The 21780-nt window shown below is 38.8% G+C and overlaps 1 protein-coding gene across 2 annotated transcripts in view; it reads left to right on the top strand.

Annotated features, from left to right (window-relative positions):
• TANC1 (tetratricopeptide repeat, ankyrin repeat and coiled-coil containing 1) overlaps window positions 1-21739 on the top strand; it is a 53158-nt gene extending 31419 nt beyond the window's left edge. For both annotated transcript variants that reach the window (XM_059820613.1, XM_059820614.1), the window contains exons 12-24: window positions 1131-1239; window positions 1453-1575; window positions 2501-2737; window positions 3385-3570; window positions 5543-5621; window positions 8520-8653; window positions 9172-9295; window positions 9417-9592; window positions 12165-12297; window positions 14120-14211; window positions 16508-16654; window positions 18058-18158; window positions 19024-21739. In XM_059820613.1, coding sequence (XP_059676596.1) covers window positions 1131-1239; window positions 1453-1575; window positions 2501-2737; window positions 3385-3570; window positions 5543-5621; window positions 8520-8653; window positions 9172-9295; window positions 9417-9592; window positions 12165-12297; window positions 14120-14211; window positions 16508-16654; window positions 18058-18158; window positions 19024-20401 — 3019 coding nt within the window. In that variant the 3' untranslated portion in view covers window positions 20402-21739. The remainder of the gene's footprint in view (window positions 1-1130; window positions 1240-1452; window positions 1576-2500; window positions 2738-3384; window positions 3571-5542; window positions 5622-8519; window positions 8654-9171; window positions 9296-9416; window positions 9593-12164; window positions 12298-14119; window positions 14212-16507; window positions 16655-18057; window positions 18159-19023) is intronic.
• The last annotated feature ends 41 nt before the right edge of the window (window positions 21740-21780 follow it).

Below are 21780 nucleotides of genomic sequence, written 5' to 3'. Positions count from 1 at the left end.
AAATTGTTGAGAATTATGTGCAGCAACACCTTGCCTATTCAGAGTGCAGGAATAGAAAGAACAGATCATTTGGGCTCTTTTAAACATAAAAAATATTAAGACATTTCATCCTATAATTATATCCTCATGGCATTGTTTCAGTTTGTTCCATCCTCACCTTCTTTGACGCAGAGAGCATGAATTAGTTAAATTGGAGACAAGAAGCTGTTACTGTATATGCACACTTTTGCAGTCTGCATCTTCCATTTTTTTCATATTCTTCAGGGGTGTAGGTTTTTTGTTTTTACAAAAGAATACATAATGCTGGCATTTAAAATTATCGCTGACCCAAGACTTCTCTGTGCTTTCGAGTGGATTTAACAAAAACAGTTCCGCAGGTGGAATTATCAGGGTGGCAGACCGTTTGGCACCTACCGTTTTTCAGTGTTGCTAAGCTGCTCCCACGGCCCATTGAACACCTGATGCACAGTGCATGCTCTAATGGAAGGCGGTGTGTTGCCTACTCTTACTTAAAGCTTCCATTTTTGAAAAGTTCTGTCCAGAAACTTCTGAGAATGGGGCGAGTAGTCCCCCACAACTTCATCCCCTAGATGAATAATCTAATTAGCATATGGTTAATTGTCCAGTTCCGGTATATAATCTGATTAATGTCTAGTATGGGATAACCTTGTTTTCTCAGGGTTATGCCATTTCTACTGTTTCTTAGAATGCTGATCACTGACTAGTGTAGATGTGGAATTACTAAATACATATATTATCTCAAATTCCACAAGGGTTCAGATCTTCTGCTTCTGAAAGGATTGGGTTTTATCTGAGGGACCTGCAGTTTCTGACTGTGAGATGGAACAAGACAAAGGGGAGCAGTATGCAAATCGGTGTGCAAAGCTGCATTCATTCTGACATGGGCCTCTTGTGAGGTGACAGCAGAGAAATACTAGGAGCGTGTATCAACTTTGACATTTGCCTTTTTTCTCTTTGTGTTATTTTGTTAGGGAAATAATTTTGTTGAGATATGATGGTATGTTTCAGTAGTCTGACAAAGAAAGCTGAGCTATTATGACAGGCATACAGATGTGTTGGGATAGTTAAAGTATAGTTACAAAAGCAGTTCTCTCAATCTTTTCTACTAGGAATGGACATGCTCTACTGGCTTTCATGTTTTCTCGACAAGAGGGCAAGTTAAACCGCCAACAAACTATAGAACTTGGTCATCATATACTTAAAGCTCACATTTTTAAGGTAAAGTTTACAGCTTTAATAGGTCTTATGATCTGTTCATATGGATGTGTCTTAGAGATTCTCCTCTGAGTTGCTCTAATAACTTGTTAGAAGCCTGTGCAGAATACTTGGTAATGCTAACAAACAAAATTGTTACTTCTCTTTATACTGGTGAGATGTAGATATGTATTTCTAATCCTACAGAGATATTTCCTGTTATATCATTTCTGTTAGGGTCTCAGTAAAAGAACTGGAATTTCTTCCAGTCATCTTCAAGCCTTGTGGATTGGTTACAGTACTGATGGACTGTCTGCAGCCCTTGCTTCTCTGAGAAATATCTATACACCCAATGTGAAGGTAAGAAAACAAGCATTCATGTACAATCAGTGCTTCATCTGCCACTGTTGCTGTAACTCTGTTGATGAATGTTGAAATTAATGTGAAGAGAAAAAGCCACCACTATGCATCTGTAACTGAACTTCTTTATAACAAGTCTTCATGTACTTTTTTTAAGCTGTTGTTAAAGTCCAATTCAGTTTTCCTTGATAGCTTTGACAGAAAGAAGGGTTTCACCCTGATTCTCACGTAACCACGCTCTGTAGCATAGATAAGTGTGTGGATATATTTTCGGGGCGTCAGATGTACCACCTGATTTGCTGGGCAGATTTCGGCCATATTTTCTTGTATGGGGAAGTGTCAAGGGAATTGTAAAAGGGGAAATACTGTGACAGTGAAAGGATGTAAAATGCCAGAACTTTGCACTATTATTTGAATCTCTGGATTATGGATAGGGAAATCCAAGTTGACAAGTTGCAATTTTAGCCAACTGCTAAGCCTTCTGATTGGAAATTTGCGTGCGCATGCACACACACACACACACACATATGCATGCTCTCACCATGTTTTTGAGATTGCTTTTTAAACAGTCTGGTTCCCTATTAATGGAGTCAGTTACATAAATCTGCAGAGTAGTAGCAATTCACACCTTCAGAAATCCTACTGTTACAACAGATGAAATTCTGGTGAGAGAGGAGTGAGTTTCAGGGGAGAGGTGTGTCTTGTATTAGGAGTACATAATAGTTTGGTAAGACAAGAATTTATTTGCTAACAAATTATTTTAAACTTTCATATTGCTAGATATGTGATAAAGTCGATGTCTGCCAATAAAATCTGCATCAAAATTAGGGGCTAACGTGTAAGTACCTGAATCAAGATGTTAAAGTCTCTTAATAAATTCAGACAAATCTGAGGAAAAAATTGTTTTGTTTAAATAAAATTTTAGGTGAGTCGGCTACTGATCTTGGCAGGAGCAAATGTGAATTACAGGACTGAAGTACTAAATAATGCTCCATTGCTGTGTGTTCAGTCACACCTTGGACATGAAGAAGTGGTCACTCTTTTACTAGAATTTGGAGCTGCTATTGATGGAACTTCAGAAAATGGGATGACAGCACTTAGTTATGCAGCTGCTGCAGGTCACATGAACATAGTTTCACTGCTGTGCAAAAAAGGTGCAAAGGTAAGCTGATGCAAAAAGATTGCAATGTTTAGAACCAAAAAAATGATGCAAAGGCCTACGAAAACTGTTGTTGATTACATAATTATATAATTAACACACATAGAGTTGGGGATGAGGAATCCAGATCATCTACACAGACTTCCATGAAGCACTTTCCATGTGCCACTGATCACAACCCTCTGGGCCCATCTGTTCAGCCAGTTTTGGGTCCACCTCACTGTGCGCTTATGTAACCTGTACGTCATCAGCTTGTCCGCGACAACATTACTGGAGGCAGTGTCAGAAGCCTTACTAAAGTCGAGGTAGACAACACCCACAGCTCTCTCCACACCCACCAAGCCAGTCACCTCATTGTAGAAAGCTGTCAGGTTGGTTAAGCGTGATTTCCCGTTTGTAAACCCATGCTGACTACTGATCACCTTCTTGTCCTTCATGTGTTTGGAAATGGTTTCCAGGATTAGTTTCCCCATCACCTTCCCAGCAACTAAGGTGAGGCTGTTTGGCCTTTAATTCCCCAGATCTTCCTTCTTGCCCTTTTTGAAGATAGAAGTGACATTTGCTTTTTTGCAGTGCTCTGAAGCTTCTCCTGAAAGCCTTTCACTAGACTTTCCAACTTTGAACATTTGTGGTTTTTTTTTCCAATGCAGGCTGACTATGTAGACAAGAAAGGCCAGTGTCCTTTGGTCCATAGTGCCTTGAGAGGGCATTGTGATATCCTTGAATACTTGCTCAATGTTGTTTGGGTAAGTCCTTCCCAAGAACAAAATTCGCTAAGAAAAAGCCACGCGCTGCAACAAGCACTAACAGCAGCTTCCAGTATGGGACACTGTCAGGTGGGTTGATTGTTCACATACTTCCAAATCTGTTTGAATTTATCAGAATTGTGCAACAGTGCTTGCAGCTATTTTTAAGAGGTTTGGAAAGCAGAACTACTGAAAATTCTGATATTTATAGTAGTATGCACTCTTAGCAGCTGTTTTAAATGCTGTAGTTAATTATCCAATAATATTATTTGCTTCAGGATTTGTTTATATGTAATTTTCTTTTTCCTCACTGTTCTTGGAAGGTATCCTAAGTCTCTAGTGGTAATGATGATATTCAGTACCAGTGATCCATCCAAGTATGTTTCCACTTTAGGTTGAATTCTTTTTTTCATAGTATAACAAATTGTATATTGCACATACTTGCACATGCTTAACTTTTTAACCTGATGCATATGTCAAGTTACAGACTTCGGCTTACTTCAGCTTAATATCACTTCAGACAGAAATTTGGGGTTGTGCAGGTATATGATAAGAAGTGTTTGGCAGCATTACAATATTATTCAGTAAAAAGGGACACTAAAAGTAAACGCACAAATACTCAAAATGCTTTAGATAAGACAAGTATTTTTTCTGTTCATTGGGAAAATAAATCTTAACCTTGACACAAAAGTAATCAGTAGGTAAAGATACGTGAATAAAGATCATACTAGGCTGATGGAATTTCTTGTGTATGTATTATAAGTGATGTGCCAGAGTGGAAAGGTAAAATCTCTTCAATAAAACCATTTCAATATTTACTTCTTTTAAATCTATTTTTTAAATTGTTGTAAGATCAAGAATCTGATCTTCAAAGTTGTTTACATGATTCAAGCATAGAAATGTTTATTTGCAATTAATTTATTATATGATATAAAAGCCATGACTGTCTCCCAATATAAATTTGAGGATTCTTTGAACTATGATTAACTTGAATTAATGGATAATTCCTTCACTCTCATAAAAGTTCTTGTTTGCTATCCACTGATTAAATGAAAGCAGTCACCTCCTGAATATCAGCAAAATAGACCACATTAATCATAAATACCTACTCTTACCAGAAAACGTCCCTCTTTCTCTATTTTTAGGACAATAAGAAGCTTAATTCTTCTTAGCTAGAAAAAAGGCCTGTGTGTTTCATGAATTTTAAATAAATTATATTCTAGCTTTTCGAATTTTAGGATTTTCCATGTATTGCATACAATACTTCTCTTATAGCCTGAAAATACCCATATCCTTTCTCCTTTCCTACCTTTGCTTTTTCCTGTAGCATCCAAAACTTGTTAGTGTGATTCTACACCTTAACTGCTTGCTGCAGTCTCAGTGACCGTGTCCCCCATTAGAAAATTTGTTTAAAATAGCTAGTAGAAGAGGTTTTAATTTAATAATCTTTTACTAGCAGGTGATCACAAAATGTAGATTTCCTTAATAGAATAAAAACACAGCAAAACTTAATTTATAACTTGTCTCAAGTTTAAAAATCAGCATTTAACAATGTATGCTTAAACCAGTCTGTGAAGAAATTTTGAAAAACAGCTAAGATATAAACAGTGTAAAAGGAAAAACATAGGAATCCCTATTTTACAATATGTATGCAAATACTCTCTTTGTTCATGTCATTTTAGACAATATGGAATTTCCTTGCTGAAGTGGGATGCTTTATTTTTATTTTTGGCATTGTTTGTCTTGATTATTCTGGTATATGTAGGTCACGCAGGAGCTCATTAAATCATAATCATGTAAAATGCCCTGAACCAATTAACAGAAGGGCACTGGGCTTTTTTTTAAACTGCTTTCAATAACATTCAGTCATCTTCAAGTCATACGAAAAATCGTACTGAACTTGCTTTGGTGGCATATGAACAATACTAATTTTCTGTTATTCATATGCATTAAGAGGGAAGCACTCTCACTTGTTTTAAAACTTTTACCTGTTGCTATATCTTGCAAGTGACAACTGATGTTTTTTGTGACTCACTACGTCTCGGCTAACTGTTTTTGACAGGTGGTTTGTTACATCTTGACAATTGAAAAGGAACATGAAATAGATATCAATGACACTGATGCCTTGTGGGGAGAAACAGGTAATTCCTTTCTCGTATTTTCCCTAATTAGAGTTGCTCATTCAACAAGAGTTTTTAATTTTGATTTTTTGAATTTAATTTTCTGTCATAAAAGTAACGGGAAAATACCAGCTTTAATAATAAAATGCAGTTTATAAGCATAGGTACAGAGTTTTTAACATATTAAATCTACTCATCTCATGTATGGAAAAGAAGAGGTATTAAAATTACTGTAAATCACTGATTTTCTAATTAAATTGAAAATTGTCTGTGGAAATATAGTGCTTCAAGCTTCAGTGTAGAATTTCATAGGATTATCTGCTTGAGAATTCTATTTTTTAAAAAATCTCATTAGTTTGCAGGAAATGCTAGGTAATTGCCTCGTTTGCTCTAATTAGGCAATGGATGAAAAGACATGCCTTTGTATGTATGGGGAAATGCCAAGTATTTTTTTTAAAGACAGACTGTAAACTGTGCAGCCTGCAGCTGAAAGTTTTCCTGTTTTGCCATATAAGTAGCATCTCTATTTCATTTAAAGAGCTGAGATTGCACAAGCAGGTGGGAAAACAGTCTCTTTTCATGATTGTCAGTAGCCTCTTCACATACTGGAGAAGCGAACGTTCTTCATTCTTATGCATATACAAAACTCTTGTTGCAAATCCAATGAATTCCAAAAAACAGACATCTGTTTCTAAATTAATTTTCCTTTAATATTTTCTTGTCAACGTTTTGTATTGAAATTCTTGCTTAATGTATTGGGAATCTTTACTCATTAAGTACGTGCTTCCTTATGCAGTTCTAACTCGTGATGGAGGTGACGGTCCCCGCCCAGAGAACTGCAGGCAGTTCCCTGTGGCACTTCTCTGCTCTCTGAGATACACAGTAGTAAGTTTGGGACAAGACAAACATGTAGAGTGAGTTAAGATAGACACAGGTTTAGCATTACATGAAATATTACTCTTCAAATATTGAACGTAAAAAAATTTACATGGAAAGGATGCTAATTTATATGCTGCTGGAACCTTCACAGTTTTGCGTGTGTGGGTGAACTCGTATTTGTGTTGTACTGCATGGTTCATTGCTGTCTATTTTGTAAATGGGATCATGATACGGAACTGGACAGTGATAAAACTTAGCAGTATGAGGCAGATGGAGTGAGGAGCAGCGTGTTTTGTGAGTGCCTGTTTAAAAGGGAAAATCCATCGCACCTTGAAACAGCATAGAACAACCTTAAAGGTCGTTCCTTCTCATGCAGTAGAATGTTCAGGAACAGCTTGTTTTTGTTCATGTATTTGTACTGCTGTTATCTGCTTGAATCATAAGTTGGTTCTGCTCATTGTGGAGGTTGTTTCAATAGCATTTTATATTGTGAGTCTTTTAGAGGGAAAGGCAGCTAGAGATCATCATTGCCATTCCCAATATTTTATCGCATTAATGTAGTTAAGGCTATGTCTGTATGAAGTACAGGTTCAAGGCAAGTTAAATAGCAAATTAAAGTGGAGAAGATAAAGTCACGTAACACATGAAACAAGAGGATGTAGGGGTGGGAGACTTTTAAGCCTGTTTTCTAAATTTCCTTAGTTTACCATTTTCAAAATCCACGTTACTATGTCTTAGTTGGAAAAGACGATCCCAGGTTAAAGACATCTCTGAGATGTTTTTCCAGCCTCACATGTTCTAAACAGATGAGCTAATTTGGAGCATTACTTACTGTCTATCACTGTAAAAGTGATAGAAAATAGCCTCATTTTGGCTGCTCTCAACTTTTGCAGAGTCCCATTAGGCATATCAGAGGTGATCCTTCTGAGTGGAACAGTTGGAATTCCTGAGCAGGTTTTAGTCCTGATGTTGTTTAAGCTGACTGGAGGAATTGTTTAGTCTTCTTAAACCTGGATAAGGTATAGGGAGTTATATTGTTGCTGTAATGTTAGTTACACCATGAGCTAAAATGCTGGTACTGACAGAATGAAAAATGCAAAGTTTTTGAACAAGATAGTTTGTTTTGCCTTTAGTGTCGATATCTGTAACAGCACTTTCCAGCTGTTCAGATCTAAACAGTTGATGTAACTGTAACATAGTGAAGTATCAGTGAGTGAAGAGTGAATGGGTTAGATATTGTTAAAAAAAAAGAACAGATTTACTACTTCCTGCAGTGTTTGTAATTTCATTTACTTTCAATATCCATTGGAATTTTCAAAAATTCTACTTCATGATGTTTGAAAATGCTAAAAAAACGAGTAACAAGAAATACACAATTTGACCCACTTCTTATTGGAAAATATACAGTATTAGGATTTAGAAAATGGAGGGGCGAGTCCTTTGCTGATTCTTGCAGAAGTTAGCACATGAACTCATTTTCTAAACAGTGTTGACATTACTGGTGACGCTTCAACACAAAAAACAACAAACATTTTAATTTCAAGCTCCATTTAAAACACGCAGTGAGTTGATGCAAGCCAAATGGAAGAAGGGAAGAAAATCAGGATGGGGAAAATATTTTATTTTCAAGCTTCAATGAGTATCACAGTGAAAAGCACTCTCTATAGGAGAAGGTGGCAAGTTGTTTAAATGTATAGCTGTACAGCAACGCTGTAATGATTAATGAAAAAGGAACTAGAATTGCCTCAGGCCGGTGGGTTTATCCAAAATTTTCATAAAGTTTCCTTTTAACCTAAGAGCTATGCACATGATACAGTTGTTATCTTTGAGAATCGTCTTTTTATTTACCAGAGAATGCTTGTGGCTTATTGACTTAACCTGATTCTGACTAATTTGTTTGAATCTGAAAATAGTTAAAAAATCTTAGGGAGCAGCTGAGTTGAAAAAATTGGGGATTCAGTAAGACTCACATAATGTGCATGTGTCAAAAGATGTGGTGAAACAGCTAAGAGATGATGTTGGTGAAAATGCTTTCTTTAGCCCTGACAGCTGCTGCAGGAAGAGGAAAACTGGACGTCTGCGAATTACTTCTGGAACATGGAGCAGTTGTGACGAGAGCTAATAGGAGAGGGATTCCTCCCCTCTTCTGTGCAGTACGGCAGGGGCACTGGCAGGTCTGGCACATCTTCATGAACTAAATGGGTTCCTTTGGGATGCAATCCTTGGTTCCTCCCATCTTTAGTCCTGTAATAAATTGGTGTAAATTTTCTAATACGCATTTGCATCAACTTCAAAGGGATGTGCTCAGAAGCTCACTTTTTAAGTTATTTAAAGTGATACAAAGGATTCGAAAGTACATCGGCTGCATGACAACCTTAGTTATACCTGAAAAATAATACATGGAAGTTTAAAATATTTTATTTCCTAGACCAAGAACAGAGGCAATTTCAGATCCTCTATACTGCTTCTGTATTAATGGAGAGAGAGAACCTTTGAGTTGGGAGCCTTCCTCATGCTGGGCACTCCTGTCAGGAGAAGGCCCTGAATTGCAAACAGTTAAGACTTGAGTTGCACAGGATTTCTCAATGATTGCTATAAATAACACCGTAGCCCTATTCTTTAAAAGTTCATGCTATTATGGCTAAAATTTAAATCTGCCAATTTATTTTTAAATTACTATTTTCTATTTCAGATTGCTAAACTTCTAGTGAAGCATGGGTCTGATGTCAATTTGAGCGACAAGCAAGGCCGAACTCCGCTTATGGTGGCTTCTTGTGAAGGACATTTGAGCACGGTGGAATTTCTGCTTTCTGAAGGTAGAAAATAAATAGTGGTTCAAGGCTGCACAGCTGTACCAGAGATTGCATCTGTGTGAGTTAGGTAATTTTGCTTATTAAACAGGACATCTTCGTAACAAAGTTAATTTTCATTTTATAGGTGCAGCTCTTTCATCTGTGGACAAAGAAGGACTGACACCTTTGAGCTGGGCATGTCTAAAAGGCCACAGGGAGGTGGTTCAGTATTTAGTTGAGAAAGGCGCAACAACTGATCAGACAGACAAAAATGGACGAACACCCCTAGACCTGGCAGCTTTTTATGGAGATGCTGATATTGTAAGTAAAACTAACAATAGAAAAACTGAGCGTGTATTGAATTTTCGTAATACAAAACAAAGCTTAGAAAAAAATATTGCCAACCAAAATAGAAAGGAAATTTGAGGAAGTAGCCAAGATGCTTACACTGCTAGCATCTTGACTGCAGTGCAAGTGTTTACTGATAAAAGCATTTTCTAGGTAAGGTTTTAGTACCGAGGTAGTTGTGGTGAAGTCGAGCATTATGCTGTTATGTTTTACAGCGTGCTGTTGTACTTCGTTGTGAGTGTTTTAATTCTCAAAAAGTAGCATTTACAATTTCTGTGTTGGATGAACTGGAATGAAAAAAAAAAAAATAAAAGCCTGTCGGACATGAAAGGAGAATAATCTTTTTCAGCCTCTGCAAACCCATCGAGGTAACCTGACAGGGTCCCAGTCAGTTGGGTGTCTCAGTGGAACAGAGACCCCGAGTAGGAGATGTAGGAAGAAGAATAATGCTGCCAGAATAGATGAAATGCAGAAAGATTTTGCTTCACCATCATAAGGCAGCATTACTTGTCTTTGATAGGTATCTTACATGCTTTGCATGACAGGGAGAGAACTGTTAAAAATCCTTACGTTTTTCATGTTGTGAAGATGGCACTGAGCACATCGCAGTGGTACTATCCAGTCTACACATGTGGAAGTACGAGGTTTGAGGTGTAAATTCAGCTTTTCTCAGTTTGTTCCACAGGTCATTTCAGAAATAGGACAACTGAAGTTCCTTTTTCAGTCCTTTACCTTTCTCACATACTACCTTCTTCCTCTATAATAAATGTTACAATGCAAGAATTTAGGGCATTTTAGGTGAAGTTTTTCTGAATCTGAAATGGACCATGCCTGTAACTGAGGTCAAAAGTATACAATAAGTTTAAAGTCTGTGATTTAGAATCCTCTGTATCTTTAAAATCACAGATTTTTGAAGTGATTGTATATTTTTGTTCTCATGCTTCAAAACTCGGTAATTAAGCACAAGTCAGAAGCTTGACCAGATAGGAATGCAATTTCCACAAACTGCACGGAAGGGCATGGGCGAGTCTGCATGCACTATGAACAGATCCAAGAGTTCACCAGGGAACTAGAAAGAGTAGCATGTGCAGCCTCTCAAACTCGCGCATCTTTATTTCTGGAGTTTGCATATACAACATTCTGTTTCAGAACAGCAGTTCTTGAATAAAAATGCTGCCATACAGTACAACTTGCTTATAGCGCTTTAAGTCCCATTCACCCTTAGTCAGAATTAACTTGAGACTGTAAATAATCCCGTAGATTCTGTACTGGCTTTAACAGGTTTCAGAAGTCACATCACAGAGCTATTCCTGCCACTGGAGGTGTTTCAGGTAACAGTGGGTACCCTAAAGAGGGACTTCTTTCCTGCTTGGGAGTGAGGGATATCCAGACTGCTGCACACACTTTCACTGTAGGTTATTGCATTGGAGCAGTACAGATTGCCAGTTCACCTGACAGACTGGTCACGTCAGCGGTTCGTATGGCTGAATAGCCTGATCTTTGTGCGAGGGCAACAGACAAAGGTGGAATAATACTAATGAGGAGATCACTCAGCAGGCCAACAGCTTTGGGCCTTGGGGCCCTGTCAGCGGGAAGGATCGTTAATACTTCCTTCCATACTAGATTACTGCCAGTCACATTTGGGCAAGCAACGGTTATGTGAAAGAACTATTGCTTACATCAAACCTGCCATCGCTGTCATTTCCTATATATTGCACTTTTAATTAGTATTGCTGAGGACAGTTACTGGAATTGCTTTGTTGCTCTGGATGCTTGGTGAATGCTTCGTGGAAGCTGATGATGTCTGGCATAGTTATTTTGCTTTCTTAAACTTTCTTATTTGCCCTTGCTGCATTTTACATTTGCTGCATTTATGTTCAACTGCAGCCTTAGACTGTTGTAATAAATGGTTAAGAAATTACTAAAATTAGATGTGTTTTTCCTCATATAGAAGAAGTGGTCCCTCAGCACCATGACTTGTATTCACACTGTTAACTAGAATGTTTTAAATCTCTTGCATTACACAGTAGTAGTCTGTCTATTTTCTGGTTTTTGTGTTTGTATAGCATTGGGTCCTGGAGCAGGAGCATGTTCTGGTACTGCACTTCATGCTTGTCATTGTAGTGTTACGGCGTACTTGACGCTGAAACCACAGGGCCTACGCTGCTGCTCTGTTTTCATCTGAGCTTACTGCCCTTGTGCTTGAGTTGCAGTGTCTGCGTATTGGCATGCAGGACGTCGACAAAGGAGGGAAGAAGCGTAATGTGTTGGTCTTAGTGTTTTTCTGACACGGGTGCTTCCAGGATTTGGGGGGGTGTTTCTTTTTAATTCCTTAACTGCAGCTCTTTGGTGCAGTTTGATAGTATTTCCCATGCTGTATTGTCTTCAGTGGATTCAGTTCAATGGATTTAAAGTGGCTTTAGCATGCTCTGGAGTGTATACTAGGTATACTTCAAGGAAGACTAGGCGGTAGCTTAAATATTTCACTGTTCTGCCGCTCCTACCTAAAATAATGTTACAAGGCTTGTCCTGTTTCTTTTCACAGGTGCAGTATTTGGTAGAGAAAGGAGCAATGATTGAGCATGTTGACCACAGTGGCATGCGGCCGCTGGACAGAGCTATCGGATGTCGTAATACGTCAGTAGTGGTTATGCTACTGAGAAAAGGAGCTAAACTAGGTTAGTAAAACAGTCGTATACTCAAGGGAAACAACTGAATATCTGCTCTGCTACAATTACTGTCATTTCTGTAAAGTAGATTAAATAAATATATCTTGAAATACACACTAGATTTTTGCAGGTTGTATGGTTTGCAGATGCCCACTCAAGAGAAATCAGACAACACCAAGTTGGGAGGGAGTGTTGATCTGCTTGAGGGTAGGAAGGCTCTGCAGAGGGATCTGGACAGGCTGGATCGATGGGCTGAGGCCAACCGGATGAAGTTCAATAAGGCCAAGTGCCGGGTTCTACACTTTGGCCACAACAGCCCCAGGCAACGCTCCAGGCTTGGGGACAAGTGGCTGGAAAGCTGCCCCGCAGAAAAGGACCTGGGGGTGTTGATTGACAGCCGGCTGAATATGAGCCAGCAGTGTGCCCAGGTGGCCAAGAAGGCCAACGGCATCCTGGCTTGTATCAGAAATGGTGTGGCCAGCAGGAGCAGGGAGGGGATCGTGCCCCTGTACTCGGCGCTGGTGAGGCCGCACCTCGAATACTGTGTTCAGTTTTGGGCCCCTCACTACAAGAAGGACATTGAGGTGCTGGAGCGTGTCCAGAGAAGGGCGACGGAGCTGGTGAGGGGTCTGGAGCACAAGTCTTGTGAGGAGCGGCTGAGGGAGCTGGGGTTGTTCAGTCTGGAGAAGAGGAGGCTGAGGGGAGACCTCATCGCTCTCTACAACTGCCTGAAAGGGGGTTGTGGGGAGGTGGGTGTTGGTCTCTTCTCCCAAGTGACAAGTGAGAGGACAAGAGGAAATGGCCTCAAGTTGCGCCAGGGGAGGTTCAGGCTAGATATTAGGAAAAAGTTCTTTACTGAAAGAGTAGTGAAACATTGGAATAGGCTGCCGAGGGAGGTGTTAGAGTCACCCTCCCTGGAGGCATTCAAGGAGCGTGTGGATGTGGCATTGTGGGATGTGGCTTGATGGGCATGGTGCTGTGTGGTGTTGGGTGGGTTGGTTTTTGGTGTGTTGTGGTTTGTTTTTTGTGGTGGTTTGGTGTTTTTTTTTTTTTTTTTAAGGTTGGACTTGATGATCTTGCAGGTCTTTTCCAACCTTAGTGATTCTGTGATTCTGTAATCTCTCTTAAAGGCAGACACTCAAGACTGACTTCAGAAGTGAGGAGATACAAGTGATTTTATTCTGTTCCTTTCTTTGATGTATGTTGATGAGGAGGTCTGGAGGAGTCAGTCTTTACATGGTTACTCTATCATGGTGTACTTAAACAAGAAAATGATGATTATGCTATCAGTGATACTTACTTCAGACACTATTAATGATCTTGATGAAGAAGTTTTAAATTTTTAATAACATTCTTTTAATAAATTACAGAATCATACATTTTTGCAAAGAATGGGCAAAAAATATATGTCCAAATCATGAATTATCAGTGGGCAAGTAGATGGTGCAGCTGTGTATATGGTAATTATTGAATCTGTAGTACCTTTAAATCACCATTTATTATTATGTGGGTACTAAGTATGATCAAACACAGATCCTTACTTAGGCCTGAACTTTACCATGACTTTCGTACTGTCCTATACTGGCTTTAGCCCAGGGGTAAAATGAATTGGACCATTTAATGTCTGGCTGCTGTCTATGTGGGGCGGCAGGGGGCAGCTATGTATATGTATGTATTTTAAATACATGTGCATATAATAATAATAATAATAATAAAAAATTCCATGCAGGTGGAATATCTACTGAGGTAGGATTAGGCTTTCTAGTGTGGATAGATATCAGAAACACACTTTCTTCCCTTTTCTCAGAGATCCTTAAAATCTAACTTGCAGGAAATGCAGCATGGGCAATGGCTACCTCAAAACCCGATATTCTCCTTATTCTGCTGCAGAAACTGATGGAAGAAGGAAATATACTGTACAAGGTAGGTAGATTCTTTTTTTTTTTTTTCTGGTAGCAGAACATTATAATTCAACTACTGTCTGAAGGTAGATTAAAGTTCTTTATACCTTCTTTTCTGTTCAAACAAGATGCGTACTTGCACATCCTCTCACGTTGGGAATGAGACTAAGAAATCTAGAGAACCCTGGGAAAGAATGATTGAAAACTCCTGCATAAAATAAATATTAAGTACCTTGTCTTTCTGTTGAGGAAGTGTCTCTGTGAACATTTGTAGCACTCAATTGGTTCTTAAGAGCAGCTCAGAATGTAAGGTGCTCGCTTGAGAGTGCCTTGTTGAATTAGGTGGCAGTTAGGCATATCCTTTTCTTCAGGATAATGTTCTTTTGTGTGCTATTTAAATATGTAATGAGGAAAGTGACAGCTCTTCTGATACACTCTTTTTACTAGTAGTGATGTATTGCTCAGAAGAGAGACTAGAATTATTGTTGTAAACTGTGTGATACACCTGCGTTATTTCACTAGTGCAACACAGTGCTGAGTGGCTTATATAAGCATCATTCAAAGTCTGTTCTAGCTACAAGACTTGTAATTTGTAGCGGTTTTTTATAAGGGCCCTCAATATATGCCACCTTATCTCTGTTCTATATGTTCTATATCAAATGGCTTTGCATAGTGTAGAAGAGAGACCCTTGAGACTTTGTCGTCATGAATCAGGGTGCACCTGCTTAGATTCTCCCAAATTCTGTATAGGAGTCTTTTGAATACCTCTGGGTAATTTATCAAGTTTATTGATCCTGAAAGGGGTTTAAAGCTTTATATCCAAGCGGGTACCTTTAAGCTTGGGACATCTTTCAACCTAAAGGATAACAGATTTTATGCTACAAAGGCAGTTCTGTCATCCCTGGGGAAGCTTCTCCTACGTCACGCTTCTCGACTGGTGTGTTGAATGTGACTCACTGGTTGTTCAGGGAGAAGGTGCCACCATGTCGCCAGCATCAATTCATTTTCTTCGGTTTCGCCTCAAGTTGCTCCACAGGTTGAACCCTGCCTAGACTCTGAGACCACAGAGTAACATGGCAGGACTTGGTACTAATCTGTTTTATAATTTGTTACAAGAGGTTGAATTCCCTGCTGGTATCTATTTTTAGAGTGCTTAATTTTATTATAGTAATTTGAACTGACTTGGTAGAGCTATGGTATGTCATTTAGCTTGTTAAATTTTTTCTAATACACTTTGGTTTATTTATTTGCCAAAGTGTTTTAAATGGATAGTTACTTTGCAGAGTAACACATATTTGAGTGTGCTCACAGTATGCAAGAACTACTTTTCAGCTCTCCAGCTGAATAAAATAAAATAAACCTTAAATATTTTCCTTGCCAGTTTCAACAGTAAATTTTAACCACTTTGAGGGTTAAGATTAATTAAATAATAAAAAACGCCCAATGTTTATGAAAAGAAATTAACTTGTAATATCCATGAAGAGAAAAATTTCTTCATCTGTCAACTAAAAGATTTGCTTTTCTTACCATACTAGGAAGATTTCAGTGTTTTTAGCAAAACTGTCTCAAATCTTCAGTTTATTATGGAGATGTTTTCCAGGCATCTCTTGGAGAGTCTGAATATTTCCAGTGCAAGGGTGGATCATTCAGGGAGGCCTGAGGGACAGCTTAGCTCTCTTACTCAACCTCTGTTAAGCAGTAGGAGAGGGACATTTACTACTTTAAATTCATACACTCAGTCACCCAGCTAATCATGGCTGAGACACCTAAGTGGATCTGGCAGTAGCTGGACTGCATGTTTGAATGTTGTATTGACTCTTTCTCCCTCTCCCATCCAGCCGCATCCGTTGCCAGAGCTTATTTTGCAGTATCACCATTCCTGATTAAGGATACACCATTCCTCATTAAGGATATGCTCTACTAGAAGCATCTAGGCCTTAGAGTTTTAATCAACTATACATCATCAGATATTTGACTGCTCTGTTTAAAGAAAGAAAGAAAGAAAGAATGAATTGTATCATACATTATTTTTTTCTGGTACAAATAGTATGTATTAATGCAGATATTAGCCTGGTGAAATACCATTAAAGGTATAAGTTTAGAAACAAACACAAACTCTAGTTAACGTGCAAGTTCTCTCATTGTGTCTGTGTGTAAGTGTAATTCATACTGTATATATTTATTTTTTAAAAAATCTGGGTCTGTGTTTTCTACTTGAAGAATACCTGTTGGTAGATGTCAAATATAAATGTGCTTTTTTGCAACAGTATTGCAATATTACCAGTTTGTGAAAAGCCTCTTGTTCCCTAAATTTGTAGAAAGGTAAGATGAAGGAAGCAGCGCAGCGCTATCAGTATGCCTTGAGGAAGTTTCCGAGGGAAGGATTTGGAGAAGAAATGAAAGCGTTCAATGAGCTGAGAGTTTCATTATACCTAAATCTATCACGATGTCGCCGAAAAACAAATGTAAGCCACATGTGGCCTTGGGGGATCTATTACAGCTGTTCTCATGTAATTCAGTTATTTTGGAATGATGAACTGCTGGGTGGTTTTGGTACTTTTAAAAGACTAAACGGAAAATGCCACCACCACTACCCTTTGTTATCATACAGCATAATCTACTACTACAGCTGTATTGTATGTGCTGGTTGTTTCTCTGTACCTTCAGCAGTGCATCAGATGGCTGGTAAGAACCTGAATCACCATCAGAGCAAAAACTTCTGATTTTCTGAATATACCTTACACTGTTCCTTCTTTTCAAAAGGTAACTTCTTAATTCCCTAGTCATCCAAGTTGTTCTTGGCATCTGCTCCAATTTGAAGAATTCCTAAACATAGGTGTCCAGGACTTTACGTAGGCAGTTCTGCCACTGCTTTGCACAGCAGTACTAGTCCTTTCCTTTCTGTGCTAGAATTCTCTCTCCTGATGCCTTGCCTCTCCTTGCGCCTTGCTAGATGAGATTGGCTTTTTCAGTTGCATCAAACTAACAGCAGAAAGTGGCTCTATGACCAACTAGTGCATGTGTTTGCTTGTGTGTGCATTTCTTATCATATCCCACTGATAAACTGTCATTTACATTTTGTTAATCCTGAAGTGCATCACCTTACAGCTAAAGCTCAAGTTCATCACATTATTCTGCTCCTGCATGGTATCTCAGGACCTTTTTTTGGGTATTAATACTTTCCAACCTCCTGTATCATCATGCTCGATATAACTCAGTATCATGAACACCCTGTGCTGTGCATGGCTGTTGTAAAAATTAGACTTGCTTCTGCCTTTATCTTCCCCATAGCCATCTTTGCCCCTATTTCAGTCCTGCTTTGTTAATTCCAGTCTTTGTTTTAACCAACAATTTACTAAACTCTTTTTCTGTGTTCTTGTTAAATGAAGACCAAATACATTACATCTAGTGTAATTCTTCTCTAAAAATTTCATGTACCTTACCAAAGTTCTGGACTACTCCAACCCATTTCTTGATTTTTCTTGTTTTTCTCTAAATTCCTAGGTCTTTAACTGGCCTTTTTCAAAACACATTCTAAAGCCTTGCTGTCTGAGGTGGTCATTATCCTGCTAAACATGCATTCTCTTCTAGCATTTTAACATCTCTGGGTTGAAAATAACCATATCTTACCATATTAACACTGCTTTTTAGCTACCCTGGAGTCAGTTTCCCTTAGACATGAGAGACAAGGTTAGCAAGATGAGGTCTGTTCTCAGTCTTACAGAAAATACCTGCTCGTGCTAACTGATAAAGGTGCCTTTCTATACTGCATAAGCTATCTGCACTTTTGAAGCAGTACCATGAATAAAAAGCATGCAGCTTTCTTTTACTGTCAATGTATAATGAGTACATTTGTTTAAATTGTTAGGACTTCGGTATGGCTGAAGAGTTTGCTACCAAAGCATTAGATCTGAAACCCAAGTCTTATGAAGCCTATTATGCTAGAGCAAGAGCCAAGAGGAACAGCAGGTACTGTTTGATTCTGTGCGTCTGTCCGCACGGATTTTTTTAACTTCCTAACACTTTCAGTAACTGCTTTTCTTTTCCGCCAGTTGTATTTGGAATTTGCAAAGAGAAAGTTATTTTCCTTGTGCACTTTCCATCTGTATTAAGTCTCTGTATCAGTTAAAGCCAACCAAACCCAAAAAGCAATATTGAATACTCATCTAGGTAATAGGCAGACCAGAAAGTAACAAATTGATATGAAGAGGGATTATTTTAAGTATGAGAGTGAATGGGACTGCTACTCCACATGACTCAGCAGAATGTTGTCGGCAGCGTGCCGCCAAGCTCCAGCGCTGCATTATTTATTACCAAGAATAACTGGGTGCTTGTACAGGACAGGATATGTTGAGTCATTAGCAGTTCAAGAGAAGAGGAGAGAAGAGGAACCATCTCTTTAAGTTGGAAAAATACCAAACTATAGTGGTATGAAGTATAGGGAGAGGTGCCTTTTTGATTCACTGTTTCTTTTCGAAGCAGAAAAATAAATGGTCATGAAGCGGGGTTCAGCAGGTTACCTGCTCTGAAGAGAACAGTAAAGGGCTTATGAGAGAAAGCTTCAGTTCCTAGTGTTATCAGCAGACTTCAGCTGCCTTCCTGAAAAAGCTATTACAAGGGGAAGGGTTTAGGGCTGGGTCTGCACTTTCACCGTAGGAAGGAATTTCCTGGTTTGGAGAACATGCAGTTCTTACATTGTCACCACCTGCAGCAGGAGATGACAAATCAGACTATTTCTTTGAAAGTGGTGGAGGTGGATTAGTAGTAGGCAATGCCAAGACTCAGATTTGCCCCAGGTTTTCATTGTTTACTTTTTTTCCCCCTCCCTAAACAGAAAGCTACTTGCTGCTCTTGCTGACTTACGTGAAGCCACACAGCTGTGTCCTAGCAATCAAGAGATAAAACGTCTCCTGGCTCGAGTAGAAGAGGAATGCAAACAGTTCCAGAGAACACAGCAACAGAAGCATCACTCTCCACAGCTACTACAGCAAATTAACAACTCTGATAATGAGGAGGAGGGCGGCGTTATACAAGGTGTGAGTGATAATTTTAATCTTCAAGACAGGGAGGAGGAACTGCCACACTCTGATGAATCTGTTTCCTCTCCACAAAGGCTGCAAGGTTCCTTAGCTGCTTCATCATCCAGCAGGACCCTTCAAGAAGGTGTTCAGCAGAAGGCTAGATCTGTGTCCCCTCAAAGCAGAACAGGCAATAAATACCTGAGAGAGCCAGGCTTGATCATGCAGCCAACAAAGCAGGCACAGATTGTAAAAACTAATCAGCACCTGAGCTCTATCCAGCCTGGATCAAAAATGGGAAGCAGTCAGTGTAATACAAAGACACAATCATCTTTTCAGCATCTTCCCCAAAGTCCCTTGCCAGTCCGGCACTCTAGAATTCAGCATTTGGATGGGACAAGCACATTTTCATCCGGAAGTGTTTCCCCAGGTCCTAGTTCTGAACTGTACAATGAGAAGTTTATGTTCAGCCAGTGTTCCCATTCACAGCATAATGAGAATCTCTCTTCTCATTCTTTTGCAAGTAAGTCTAAAACCGCTGACAGGTTAACAGCCCCTACTCAAATGAATTTCAGTGAAGCAAGGCAGCAAAGTCCTGTAACCAGTGGGGTGTCTTCTAGTTCTCCATCTGGTAGTGTGATTCTTGCCAGCTCAACCAGCAGCTTAACTTCAGCCGGTAGTTTTTCAGATAGTATTAAGGGGCTAGGCCCAGACGTTCGACTCAAGGAGAATAATAACATTAATCAAGTTCAGGGTACTGTTGCTGAACACAGACCTCGCAATACCCCATTTATGGGAATCATGGATAAGACTGCAAGGTTTCAGCAGCAAAATACTCAATCCAGTCGCACTTGGCACTCTCAGGCATCAGATGGATTCTCAACAAACGTTGCTTCTGGGGGCATTCAGTCCTCAAATTTTGAGCAGTTCTCAGTCAAACACTACCAAACTAAAATTTCCTCTACTGGTGCTGCCCCAGGAGATAGCAACCAGAATGGTATGCAAGCTAAAGAATGTGAGGAGCTCAAGTGCCAAATATCTGCCCACTGTCAAGACAACAGAGCACCTAAACAAGCTTCGCATTTATACCCAGATGCTGTATCCAAACAGCAGTCTCGCATCCATAAGGAAGGCCATCTAAGTCACGTCACGTCTACAAAACCAAAGCGATCGTTCATTGAATCGAATGTGTAAATTATTTTCTGTATTTACAGGGTTGTAGAAGTTAGCTCATAAGGTCATAGGGTATTACTTCTATACAAAATACTGATTGGCTGGTCACTTGTGCATTTGAGTAAGCTGTCCGTGTTGGCCAGTACATAATGGGATACAACCACTTGAAACTGCTCCTACCATCACAGGACAGTTACGGTAACTGGAATAGCAAATTTGTGTAGAAAGAGAGTCAGTTAGGATCATCAATCCACCAAACTAGGACGTCAAGCAGACAAATCCTTTCCGTCACCCTTCACTGTTAAGTAAGACTTTCCTTTTACATAGGGCTTTAATCTCAGCTTTTGGTTATATTACAGCTCACCACTTACTTAGATAATAATTGTGCCTCTCTAATGCTTAAGTGCTTACTTCTCAAAACAGTGTTAAAAAAGAAAGATACCTGCTGCAGAATACTCAGATCTGTATATGTATGGGTTTTTTTCAAATCAAAAAGTATTTTATCACTTTTCTAGCGGGATCTGATTTGGGTTGCATGATGTACATTTAGGAAGCATAAATAATTTGTGTATGAGTAAACTATAAGCAGCCATGTTTTGACATGTAAATATAACTATTTTTAGTAAGTAGAAGAAATCAAGTAAAATAAAGTGACATTTGCATGTGTATTGAAAGGCTTTGACCATATTGGTTATTGCACTGAAGAACACAATATTATGGCATATTAACAATAATCGCACTTTATATAGTTTATCTAATCACCTTTGGGTGCTATCTTAAAGCAAAATGATTTATTGTTTATTCGGGAAAAAGGTACAGCAATGAAATGTTTAGTAAGTGTTTGTTTTTAATGGGAAACCCAGGAAATGGATAGAGTGAAGATGAAAGTTTGAGGAAAAGTGTATGTGGAATTGCATGACAGGATGAAGTTGTGAAGGTTTTCGGAGAAAATAAGGTTTTATATCGGCAAGAATGTTCTGAAAATAAACAGATGTAGTGACATTCCTGTGAGTGCAATTAGGTTGGAGTGGTCAACTTTACGTAGTCACTTTTCATGTCTTGTTTGTATACAGTGTTTTATGTACATGGTAAACAGCTGTACCTGTTTTTACAAATTCTTTTTGAGTTTGCATCATTATGCTTTAGCTTATTTATTGTTTACTGTTTCTTTGATATTTTGTACAAGTCCTATATTAGTCTTGTCTTGTAGTTCTATTTTTGCACAGCTACTGTATTTTTTCCATACAAAATAAAGATTATTAATATACCTGTGGGATGAGATGAAGTCACTGATGGTTACAGGAGAAACTCTCTCCTCACTTTTCCAATGACATGTTCAGTAATAGCGAACAGAGAAAGACACATTTTTGTTTTTTAAATTAGAAAAAGAAATATGGATT

The sequence above is a fragment of the Gavia stellata genome, chromosome 8 (assembly GCF_030936135.1).
Source record: "Gavia stellata isolate bGavSte3 chromosome 8, bGavSte3.hap2, whole genome shotgun sequence".
NCBI lineage: Eukaryota > Metazoa > Chordata > Aves > Gaviiformes > Gaviidae > Gavia > Gavia stellata.
This window is presented reverse-complemented; position numbering and strand designations above follow the sequence as displayed.